This window comes from Lissotriton helveticus, chromosome 1_1 (genome assembly GCF_964261635.1).
Source record: "Lissotriton helveticus chromosome 1_1, aLisHel1.1, whole genome shotgun sequence".
NCBI lineage: Eukaryota > Metazoa > Chordata > Amphibia > Caudata > Salamandridae > Lissotriton > Lissotriton helveticus.
The window spans coordinates 294,135,532-294,147,600 of record NC_136057.1 but is presented as its reverse complement, the minus strand read 5'-3'; the positions used below and the strand labels follow the sequence as shown (position 1 = coordinate 294,147,600).

Sequence of the window (12,069 nt, the reverse complement as noted above, 5' to 3'; positions counted from 1 at the left end):
CAAAACGCCTGAATAAATGTAACAGTAAAAAAGACCATTGTCCATCCAATTTCGAGTTTTATGAGGTGCTATGCGCCCCCTCGGTGTTTCTTAAGAGTGCTGAAGGTTTTACTTTCAGCGAGGATGGGGGCATTTTTTTAACTGAACTGGGGAAGCTAAGTGAACTAAAGAACGATGATGGATTAAACTCAGATCTGTGACTGGGTTGAGTGTCTGAAAAGATTCAGTGCTCCGTCCGGCACGCATGCTCCGTCACTATAGTGCACTCTTGACACAACCGGCTCTGTTAGTAGGTTGTACTCTTGGACTGGTATGCCTGCTATGTTACTATGGTGCACTCTCGGGTCACCTGCCCGGCTAAGGTGTGCACTCTTGTACACCTGCTCTTTTACAACTGTATGTACTTGTGATATAGCTCCTCCATTAGCATGGTCCGTCCTTGTTTTCTTGTGTGCTTGCTTTGTGTGATGCTTTCAGAGTGTATTCATTTATCACCTGTTTTCATGGTCCTGTTCTTTGGTTTCCCCACTCTCCTCCTGCAGCCTCACCAGATTCAGCCGCAGCCGGTGAAGCCCCAGATGCAGCCCCAGCCGGGACCCCAGCTCAGCGGACCAGGGCAGCCGCCCCAGCCGCGCCCACCCCCGCAAGGTGAGCAGTGAGCAGAGGCCTTGGCCTGCCATCTTGATGGCCAGGTGACTTGTGAAATACTGGTATGCGAATAGTCCACAATCTTGCCTTCCTAGAAACCATCAGGGCTCCACAGCTGAATGCTATGAGATGCATCTCCAGGGCTCGGTACAGCGCCTCGAGGTGAAACGCGCTGGGTGATCACCCTAGGTTTACAAAGGAGGGACCCGAGTGCATCCAGTCACTGACACCAACCAGGCAGGTCACCCTTCACTGAGAAGCGATGCGACTCCACAGGATGTTGAAAGGAGGAGCGCGCTGGGTGCTCCCTGTCTGGTCAAACAATGTCCTAGAAGTGTGGCTCAATGGTTAGAGCGGCAGACCCTGATGCAGAAGTCTGGCCCGGGACCAGGGTTCAATTCCCGTCTTGGCGGGTCTTGTGCTCAATTTCCTCGGACCTGATAATTCTCGCCTCGGTGCCTAGTCTAATCATGGGTCCCACTCTGCAACTCTGGGCAATAGCTTGCTTAATCTCCACAACGGCCCCAACAGCGCTGGGATGCATGGCTTCACCTTGGGGGTGCCCAGGAGTGGGCACCTCACAGGGAAAGGCCAGAAAGTGTTCCTCAGTGGTATTCGTACAAGCGCCGAGATGCCTCCGGGTAGTCGTGCGCTATACAAGTACCTCTACATTTACATTTACAAACTTTGATGGGTGGAGGGAGGAAAGGGGGTGGGGTGGGGTGGGGTGTGGTGTGGTGTGGCGTGGGTCTCTGTGTCTCTGTCTGTCTGGACCCTAGGAGAATGTGTGAAGTCTCTGATGCCTGGAGGTTGTGTACAGTGTGTATCTGGCCCATTAGTGCACAGGCGCCAGCAGCGAATGTGTAAAGGAGGTTGTGTGTGTGTGGCTGGGCCCTAGTGATGTGTGCGATAACCATGGTGCACAGACACAGGTAGATGCTTACAGATGCAGGCTGCCTGAGTCCGATAGAGGCACTCTGACCCTTCACAAGAGCATCATAATCTGATAGGACAGAGGGCACAGTGCCTATTCGAGTAGACACCCACTCCATCCACACATACATGATGACGTCAGCTAAGGGGGCAACCACTCCGTCCAATCCTAAATTAGGAAGAACCGAACCTTGAACTAACAAATTCCTTTTAGTTAAAAAAAAATCACAGTGCATCACAAGATATAATACAAGAGCGTGTTTTACGTACAAATGGAGCTGCTTCAGAAAAGCACTTATGAGTTCGGGAAGTAGTATCACATACTCACTCATGCCTTTGTGCTCGAGCGTTCCATATTAGCAAAAGTGCAAAGGTGGCTCTGCTCTTCCAAGGCTTGTTCCCAGTGCCAAGAAGCTCCGACTGTGGTGTATGCAGTTCTTAACAAATGTCTAAGTAGTAATTCCAAAGCCAGCACAACATTTGTCCTCTCAAGCCGAGTCCAAGAAAACAAGCTAATTAAAGAAGAGGAAACCCGCCTGCAGCCTAATCCAGAACTCTTCCTTGTACTAAAGAAGCCGATAATCTGTTGTAAAGACAATGGCTGAAACCAGATCACACAATCCAGAGGTAAACAGACACCTGCCTGCTGGGGAGATGGAAACCACGAAGCCAGTAGCATCCTTGTGCAAACTGTCAGACGTGCACACTTCAAGCACCCTGCTCTAATGCTCAGGGTTTCCGTTTCCAAAAGGCCTTTTAGACTTAAATCACTTTATCTCTGGGACTCCCCGTCTCTGTTCAGCAAGGATTAAGATTTCCTAAAAACAGATTAGCTGCTGACATTGTAGCTGCAGTAGAGGAGGGTGGAGGCATGGGAGATGTTCTGGATAGTCCATCCCTGACCCCTTTGCCAGGTACCAGTAAAACTCCGGGGCATATTATCAAGGTGGTTTATCTCCGCTTTTTTGGCTTTAAAAGCCAAGAAAGCGGAGATAAAATTATCTCCCTATTACCTAGCTGTCACTAACACCAGTTAGCGACAGCTAGTAGGAGATAGCGACCATCTTGGGCCCCGCTTTGCATGTCAGTGATATTTATCACTAATGACATGCAAAGTGGGCGTGCCAAGATGTTAGCGACTGGAAACAGTCGCTAACATCGCTATCTCCTATTACCAACTTTTGGAGCTATTAAGCGCGAATATCTCCAAAAGCTAACACCTGCGCCTGAGCAGTTCTTAGCCATGTTATCCAATGGTAGGTGGATAACATGGCTAAGAGCATTAGCTCGGTAATGCATGAATATCGCTAACTTTTCAGCGATATTCATGCATTTCGGCCGATTTTTATCGCTTAGGAGATAAACCTTGATAATAGCAAGGTTCCTAAGCGATGAAAATCGCCGCAGCTCGGTGATAAAAATATCGCCGCTAAACCAGCATAGCGATAATTATCGCTAGTTGTTGGTAATATGCACCTCAGTTTCTAATTCTAGCCCCCTCTGACGCTACTGGGATGAGTACTGCTTATAAAGGAGGTGGCTTATTTACAAGCCCCTTCCAATTTGTTGTGATGCAGCGACAGCATAAACAATGCGCCAGGTTGCACCCTATTTACAAAGGGTCGCATCTAGGCAGATGCATCACCTTGTATACCCCTGTGCCATATTATACCTGCATCAGGTTTGTATGCAGGGTGGGCGTTCCCATGCCAGAAAGGCTTGTAGAAGTGATGCAGTGAAATCTACAGGAATTCACTATGCCACTTCTAGGACGCCACTGCATCAAAGCCTTACACCTGCATGGAGGAGGCATAAGGAGTGATGCAGTGCAATAAGAATTGACCTCCCCCATGCATTGCTGGAGTTGCGCCAGGCATACGACACACCTCCAGCAATGCGTGGCTTTTGCGCCAACAGATACGTCAGTATTTCTGACGCATCTGTCAATCCTTGCTATTAGAATGCAGCACACATAGAAAAAGGAAAAACCAGGAGTGCTGTGCCTCTCTTACATGTCCCCTGGGGAAGGATACGTTTTTGCCTCAGATCTGCGATTTTGCGTAAATCTGGGGCAGCGTCAAAAAGCCATGGATGTTGCTGGGAACGCACCCAGCAACACCCATTGCACTCCCCTTTAACGCAAAGGGAATGATATGTACAAGGCAGGACTAAGCCAAAAAAGTTGCTTAGTGCTGCATCCAAAATATGGAGCAGGCTCCTGCACCATGGAACACCACAGACAGTGATGTTCTAGCTGCGCAAGGGCCCTCATAAATGAGGCCTTTACTAACTGCAATGGACCGATCCATTGCACCATGCTGTATTTAGTGGTGAGGGATGCAAAATGTGATGTTAACAGACCAATGGAGAAAGAGTGCTGACCCAAAGCAACACTATATATGAATATATGTGTGTATTTTTGTATATGATTTTATTAATAAATACGAGGCTGGTGCCAGACCCAGGAAACAAGATAAATATATTTGCAGCAGTTACTGGTTTCTCACTTTCACTGTGTACTTCAATAACTTTTTCATTAAATGGCAAGATTCTCTCAGTAACCTCAAAGCATAATATATGTCCATCCTTGTGGGAACAGTTTAGGATTTTAACGTGCTGCTTTGTAAAAGGCTGGTTCCTAATGCATCCTATATTCTTTTCCTTTATGGACTTGTAATGCTAATTACAAAGGCCTGGTTTCTTGGCTCTCTTTTTGAGTTAGCTCATGTTTGAGTTAGTCCATGTTTGCTCAGATATCTTGTACCGGTAGCTTTTGCAATTTTTAGAGTAACACGGGGTGGAAAAGCTTTCTTTTGTTCCATCACCCTTTACATTTTCCTAACTTGAGTTGGAGGGTTGAACATTTTCATGGTTCATGATCTTCCGTTGTCTTTGCAGGTGCTCCGCGTCAACCTCCAGGACCACAAGGTCCACGGCCCGGGGCTCCCACACAACCACGGCTCTCCCCGCAGGGTCAGCAGCCTCAGAGTCCACAGTCCACCTCACCACAGCAGCAGCGGTCCCCTGGATCCCCACAGCAAACCAGGTCAGCTGGTGGCACCTCTCCAAACCAGATGTGCAAGCCAGGCGTCATCCCTCCTCATCAACCCCGGCCAACCGCACAAGGGCAGGCTCCAATAATGCTTCCGCCAGCCGCCCCATCCAAGCAGCAAGCCTCGCCGCATCCAATTCTCAAGTAGGTTTTTGAAAATCATGGGACTCTAATAGGGTGCATGCTCTAGTTTTGTATACGCCAACATCTGCATTGACTTCCGCACTACAGCCTGTGTTCTAATGGTTTCAGTTTTACTATTAACGGCAGTGTATTTCCCCACCACCTATCTTCACTGAGTTCTCCTGCCAGCTTCTCTTCTCCATCTATTAATTCTCTTACGTCTCCTCAAAATCTGCGTACCTGAAATTAAAAATCTGCTTCACATCAGATGGGGGTAGGCGCATCTGAAAACCCATCAGAATAGCCTTAGTAGGCCACACATTAATCTGACAAAGCGTAGCTGATGGGGGTTAAAAGTAGTAGCTGCACCTTTTCAAAGAATCATCCGTGACTTTTTCAAAGATTCTCTTGGGACATTTAGGGGCATATTATCAAGGGGGTTTATCTCCGCTTTTTTGGCTTTAAAAGCCAAGAAAGTGGAGATAAAATTATCTCCCTATTACCTAGCTGTCGCTAACACCAGTTAGCGACAGCTAGTAGGAGATAGCGACCATCTTGGGCCCCACTTTGCATGTCAGTGATATTTATCACTAATGACATGCAAAGTGGGCGTGCCAAGATGTTAGCGACTGGAAGCAGTCGCTAACATCGCTATCTCCTATTACCAACTTTTGGAGATATTCGCGCTAAGCGCGAATATCTCCAAAAGCTAACACCTGCCCTGAGCAGTTCTTAGCCATGTTATCCAATGGGAGGTGGATAACATGGCTAAGAGCATTAGCTCGGTAATACATGAATATCGCGGACTTTTCAGCGATATTCATGCATTGCGGCCGTTTTTTATCGCATTTGCGATAAACCTTGGTAATACCAAGGTTTATCTGCAATAAAAATCGCCGCAACTCAGCGGTAAATTTTTGTCTCTAACCAAGCAATAGCGATAATTATCGCTATTGCTTGGTAATATGCCCCTTAGATCCAAAATCTTTATTAGAAACTGTAGCATAATCATGGAGTTATGCCAGGTCCACCTTTCTCGAGGTGGGTGCTGATGTCCCCTGTTTGTCAAACTCATGCTTCTGAACTAGTGACCATGATCTGGGAGATTGTCCAGTTGTGTGGAGAAATAATCCAAATCTCCTCCTGCCACAAGCCGGCTGCCACAACGACCTGGGAAGGGAGAAAAACAATATCCAATCTACTGAGAGTTGAGTGACTATATCGAGAACTTTTGTCTATACAAAACTAAAAATGCAATCTATTTGCATGCCACTCTATTCGCCCATGAAATGTTAATTTATTAATATCATAATTTGATTTACAGATAAAAAGTTATGCAAAAGTATCATAGGAAATTCCATTGCATTTTCGTACTTCACTTGTAATCCTTGCCACAGCTGTGTAGTATAATGTACTCTTCCTGTCGTGTGCGTGGAAGCAGTGCTACTTGTATAGCTCAAACCTACCTGGAGTGCAATTCAACATTAGACATGAGCCCTGGCATGCAATCCAAGATTATTTCGAAGATGCAGATTTTTTCAGACGTTTTAATATTTTAACAGGTAATGCGATTTGAAGAGATGGACCTTCGGGGCCTAATTTACAATAAAATGGCACAGCACCGCAAGCAGTGCTTGATTTGAGCCAGTGAACACAAGGAGATGATGGACAGAGCACTGAAACTTTTCAGACACTCACCCCCAGTCACAGATCTGGGTTGAATCCATCATCATTGTTTAGCTCACTTCGCCACCTCAGTTCAGACCCAGCTATATGTCAATCAGTCTTGACCCTGTGCCTCACGGGAACAGTCCAGCCCAAACTGCCAAGCCAGTTCTTCCTGAACTGGAAACAAGCATTCTGGGATGGTTTCTGGGGGACACCCTTTATCAGCCAGGCTAGCTTGAATCCAGTGGCAAAGTGAGCAAGGGACCCACGTCTGGGCGTACCCTGCCAACTTAGGGCGTACAAAGCAAACACAAGGAGATGATGGACGGAGCGCTGAAACTTTCCGGACACTCGCCCCCAGTCACAGATATGGGCTGAAACCATCATCATTGTTTAGCTCACTTCGCCACCTCAGTTCAGACCCAGCTATATGTCAATCAGTCTTGACCCTGTGCCTCATGGGTACAGTCCAGCCCGAACTACCAAGCCAGGTCTTCCCTGGATCGGAAACAAGCGTCCTGGGACTGGTTTCTGGGTAACACCCTTCATCAGCCAGGCTAGCTTGAATCCAGTGACAAAGTGAGCAAGGGAACCACATATGGGCATACCCTGGCAACTTAGGGCGAACAAATCAAATCTCCTCGTGTTTGCAGGTGTCCCTTCCTGTACATAAACAAGACGTTTAAAAAAAATGCCCCACATGAAAGTTACAAAATGGCATTTTAGGATTGTTTATGTGCAGGAAGGGACCCCTGTACTACACATAACCAATCCTCTCCTGCACTTTGGTGCAAGGGTCCCTGTGTTGGTTTTAGTTGTTAAACTTTGCGCCATCGCAGGAGGAAACGCAAGGCTGCACCACATTCCTGTAAATATGGTGCAGCCTTGCGTTTCAGAAGTGATGAAGCGTGTTGTTAAGCCAAGGAGGCTAACAACACGCTCTGCCACTTCCTAGTTATCCCCTTTTTATCTACAAATACTTGATATTTCAATGGGGAGTACCTTTGCCCCTAGTGTGTTGGCCCGGTACAGTCATGCATTCAAGGAAGAACACATTTTTAACAAGTCCAATCCCTTCAGAGCCCACATTTGTGTCTGGAACAGAGATACTGATGATGTCCTCATCATTTCGCAAGAGGACAAAGACACAGCACTTGTTTTTTTTTCAGTGGTGTACCATACATAACCCTTTTTGAGTTTTACACACATACTTAGTAACTGGGGGCATATCAACAAGGCGGCGTTAAAAAATTATCGCCGCTTTTGCGGCCATTTTTGGTCGAAAAGCGGCGATAATTTTAACGCTCTATTAGCAAGGACACGCTAGCACGTGAATCCATGCTTTTTTCACACTTTCCCTCAACGCCCAGCTTTGCATCTCTAATGAGATGCAAAGTGGGTGTTCCTCCCCAGGATAACAGGAGAAATGTCGCTAAGCAACATTTCTTCTATTATCAAGCATCACGCAAAGCAGCATAGCGACAGGAGAAGTAGCGATAACCTCTGTTATCGCTACTTTCCTTACGCCTGCTTTTCCTTTGACTTAACAGTGTTAGTCAATAGGTGGTGGATTATAGGGCTGAGACTACCCAGCCCTATCAACAAGGATATCGCCGTTTTCCATGGAACATCGCTGAAAAACCAGCGATGTTCTTTGGAAAACATCGCTATCTCAAGAATAATTATCACCATTGCGCTATGCGTTGGTAATACGGCACTAGCATGGCGATAATTATCTGAGATAGCAGGCGATAAAATACCTCACGCTAAGGGCGGCCAGTGATATTTATCGCTGCCGCTTGTTGATATGCCCCTTAAGGTTATTATTCCTTCACCTATGCAGGATTCTTGAGCACAGAGGTCTTCACAAAGCCAACAGACAGGAACAACCTGTTGCATATTTTAAAGTTTCCCGAGATCCCTGAGAGAGAATCTCCCTTTTGGACAATTTCTCAAACTTCAGAGAAACTACAACTAAAGTGAGGACTGTGATAAACATGTAAACATAATTACTATGCAATTGCAGACTAAGCATTACCCACCATCACAAATATAAAGGGCAACAAAAAGTGCATGAAACAATAATTACTAAGCCTTAGTAGAGAGCCATGTCAAACCTATAGGGGACACTCTTGTCTGTGTAACTACAAACAGTGCTCTGCCCAACTCAGTCAAAAAAATAATCAAGAAACACTGGTGGATCTCAAATTTCAGACACCTGTTTCTGGAAAAAACAATGTTTTACTACAAAAGGGAATGTGTCCTATGCCTAGACTAACTTAGAGGGATCTCGCATAATGGATCTCTGCTCTGCACTTCCGCAGACATGCGATGTATGGATTCTTGGTAACCAATGCAAAAACAACAATTGATGGACGGAATGTTGCACATTGGCAATACATTCACTCCCAGTCACAGATCTGGGTTTAATCCATCGTTATTTTGCTCACCACACCACCCCAGTTCAGACATGGCCATATGCAAATCAGTCTTGACCCTGTGCCTCATGGAAACAGTCCAGCCCGAACTGCCAAGCCATGTCTTCCCTGGACCGGAATCAAGCATCCTAGGACCAGTTGCTGGCTACCAGCCGTCTTCAGCCAGGATAGCTTGACTCCAGTGGCATGGAGTGCAACATTCCGTCCATCATCTTGTGTGTTTTGGATTCTTGGTAACGCCTGCATCAAAGACTCAAAGCCCGGTCCGCCCATCTTAGTAGATTGGTCTTGGAGTCAAAACCTATTTGATGATCCACCAAGTAACACTCCAGCAACTCCCCTTGACACAAAGCAGCACAAATCACAATTAGTGCTTAGAAAAGGGCATATTTCCAGCACAAAAACCCCTTTGCACTGGAATGTAAATACTAGTGCATCTCTTTGCGACAGTGCAAAGATTTGTAAATCTGGGTATTCGTGCTACAGCCAATGAAGCAGCTGGTACTATATAAAACCCACAAACAAAGAGTAAAAGAGAAGAGGACAAGGAAGAGAAATATACGCGTGGAAGGGGCTCGTCAACCCACCAAAGAATAACATAATTCAAGGCTTTCAGTAAATCCACATTAAATATGCATGATCAAAGTTCATACTAATTATATTAAATATAATAATAAATATATAATAACATTTAATATGGGATCCTTGCATGTTTCTTGATAACTCTGTGAACTGTATATTTTGGTGGGTCAACGAGCATACATGTGGGGCAGAGTGTCAAGAGGTAGAAGGAAAGAGTCTGGGTCTCAAGTTAGCTTAAAGTGGAGAAGGGTGATAGCTATGCAGATTCTTTCAATCAGTCAGCATTTGTAAAGAGCAACACTGTCACCCCTAGGGATATCTGGGTGCTGTGTCTCCGTCGAAGAGCCAGGTCTTGAGTCTTTTTCTGAAGTCTGCCAGCGGGGGTTGTACTGAGCTGGAGGGGAAGGTCATTCCAGGTCTTGGCAGCGATGTAGTAGAAGGAGCGGTCACCGCTGTGGTTGTGATGGGTGCGGGGGGGGGGGGGGGGGGGAGGGGTGCGAGTGACGAGGAGCGTAGGTGTCTAGAGGGTTGTTGTTAATATATTGATATATGACCAGAATAAGAGAGGTGAACTGGGGAGGACGGAGTTTCAGTTATAACACCTCAAAGGAATGGATCTCTCTCCCTCGATACTTGAGGAAATACCTACGCTCTTGGAGTTTAGGAAGCAACTGAAGACATGGCTCTTCTAATTTCTTGTTGTAGTCTGAAACTTAGTAAGGAGTACCGGAAGCGCCAAGACACCTACGGGTATTCGTGCACTATACAAATTGCTCATAACATATTCTTTTCTTTTTTCAGCAAATCTCAGTCGCTGACTAATAACTTCAACATATCTGAACCCTCTCAACGGGGCAGTGGCCACGAGGAGGATGCCAAGGCAGAGACCATCCGTAACCTGAGGAAGTCCTTCGCCAGCCTTTTCTCTGATTGAACGTGTGTCCAACTTGATCAGTGTTTGGAATGGAACCAGCTCCCATTCTCCGTCCTGGTTCACCCCTTTCTCCCACCCGTTCCGTTATCTCCTTCACTTATGTCCCATTTGGGAAAATATGAGTTTCTGGATGTGTCACAAGGCAGTACAGTGGGTCAGGGTGAGCATTGTTACTATGTAAAGATGGAGAAAAATATTGAGGAATAAAGAACTCACGAAATGTGATTGTCTGAGTGTGATCACATTACCTTCTGAGTGCCAAATTCCAACCACTCCAGTGTCCACGCAGACCTCTTAACCTGTATCTTTCATTAGCAGCTTGGTCAATAAAGGAAACATTTCTACAACATCCAATGTGTGAACTCTTGGAAAATCCAGGTGCAGCCAAACCCGTTGTCAACCTGATTTAACCCATGCAGACAGTATCACCCTTGTATCATGTGTCATGACAGATCATCACAAACGTGCACCATCCATTTAAGACCTTCTACACTAATGAGGACTCCAAGCCAATCCAATTGGTGGCTGTGTCCATTTCATCCTATACTTATTTTTGCCTGAAGAAGATCCTTCGATTCTCCCTGGTTACTTCAAGATTGTGGTCCACACACACATAATCCCCCAGTTAGGCTTTGATAAGGCCCAGCAGCACAAGCAAATTTGAAATGGGAAGCAATGAGGATGCCTTCGTCAGACTGGTGGATGCAAGCCGGTGTGATTCCTATTTTGAGTCAGTAATAACCTTAAATTGACTACTTGTTGTCAACACGAGGAGAAACAAGGATATTGTTGGCACCTGCCGGCCCATTAATTGGCAACTTCCCCTTGGCCTGCAAGCCTAATAGAGCAGCCACCAGTCCTCCATGTGCCATTCCTTTTCTATTGCATACTTTTAACAGTGCCTGGGGGCGCATGTGCTTCTTTTGGCAGAAGTAGCTTGGCAAGGAAACCGCTTTATGATAAATGGCCGCCAGCCAGAGCAGGAAAATGAAATGAGCCCTGGCAAAAATGTGGAAACCAACCTGACAGTGGAGGTGGCTGCAACTAGAATAACGAAGGCCTTGCATTAAATGATGCTATGAGATTTTTCTCATAACCTTCTTCAGTCATAAGGAGTTGAAGAATTAGTGATAATTGTAATACAGTCCAGTATAGCCCTAGAGCCCGCTGAGTGGGCTCTACTGGCTATTAAATGCCTGATCCAGCATTAAGGGACCAAGTAGAAGGGCAGGCCCTTTAACAAGGGAGCCGGGCTTTAATGGCCAGTAAATCCCGCTACGGTGGGCTCTAAGGCTACACTGAACTGTAGTACAATTATCACTAATGTTCCCACTCTAGAGGGCAGAATGTTCTAATTTGTAAAACAAAGGACTCACAGAACCTGAGGGGGTTGATGTCCCCTCGGGCTCCGTGAAGTCTGTGTTTACAGCAACAGCTGTGAATAAACACTGGAATGCTGAAACTCCAGGCTTCTACCGGCCATTAAAAGCCCAGAGCACTCCATTGTTTTCAATGAAGCTCCCAACATTCCTATGTACCAATACTAATTAAAAAACTAAAAGAAGACAAGACAGCATAAAAACATTCAAAATTAATTAACTGCCTATAAATGTATAAAAAGAAAAGATAACTGGCTTGACTGAGACTGGCTTGTATGAATCATGTGTGAGGAAAACATGGAAAGCAATCAA

General features: G+C 45.9%; 1 protein-coding gene across 1 annotated transcript in view; it reads left to right on the top strand.

Annotated features, from left to right (window-relative positions):
- Positions 1 to 10,727, top strand: part of SYN3 (synapsin III) — a 1,149,796-nt gene extending 1,139,069 nt beyond the window's left edge. Inside the window, exons 12-14 of the mRNA XM_078653521.1 lie at positions 543 to 648; positions 4,480 to 4,777; positions 10,246 to 10,727. Of these exons, the coding sequence (XP_078509647.1) occupies positions 543 to 648; positions 4,480 to 4,777; positions 10,246 to 10,378 (537 nt within the window). The 3' untranslated portion in view covers positions 10,379 to 10,727. The remainder of the gene's footprint in view (positions 1 to 542; positions 649 to 4,479; positions 4,778 to 10,245) is intronic.
- Positions 10,728 to 12,069: the final 1,342 nt, after the last annotated feature.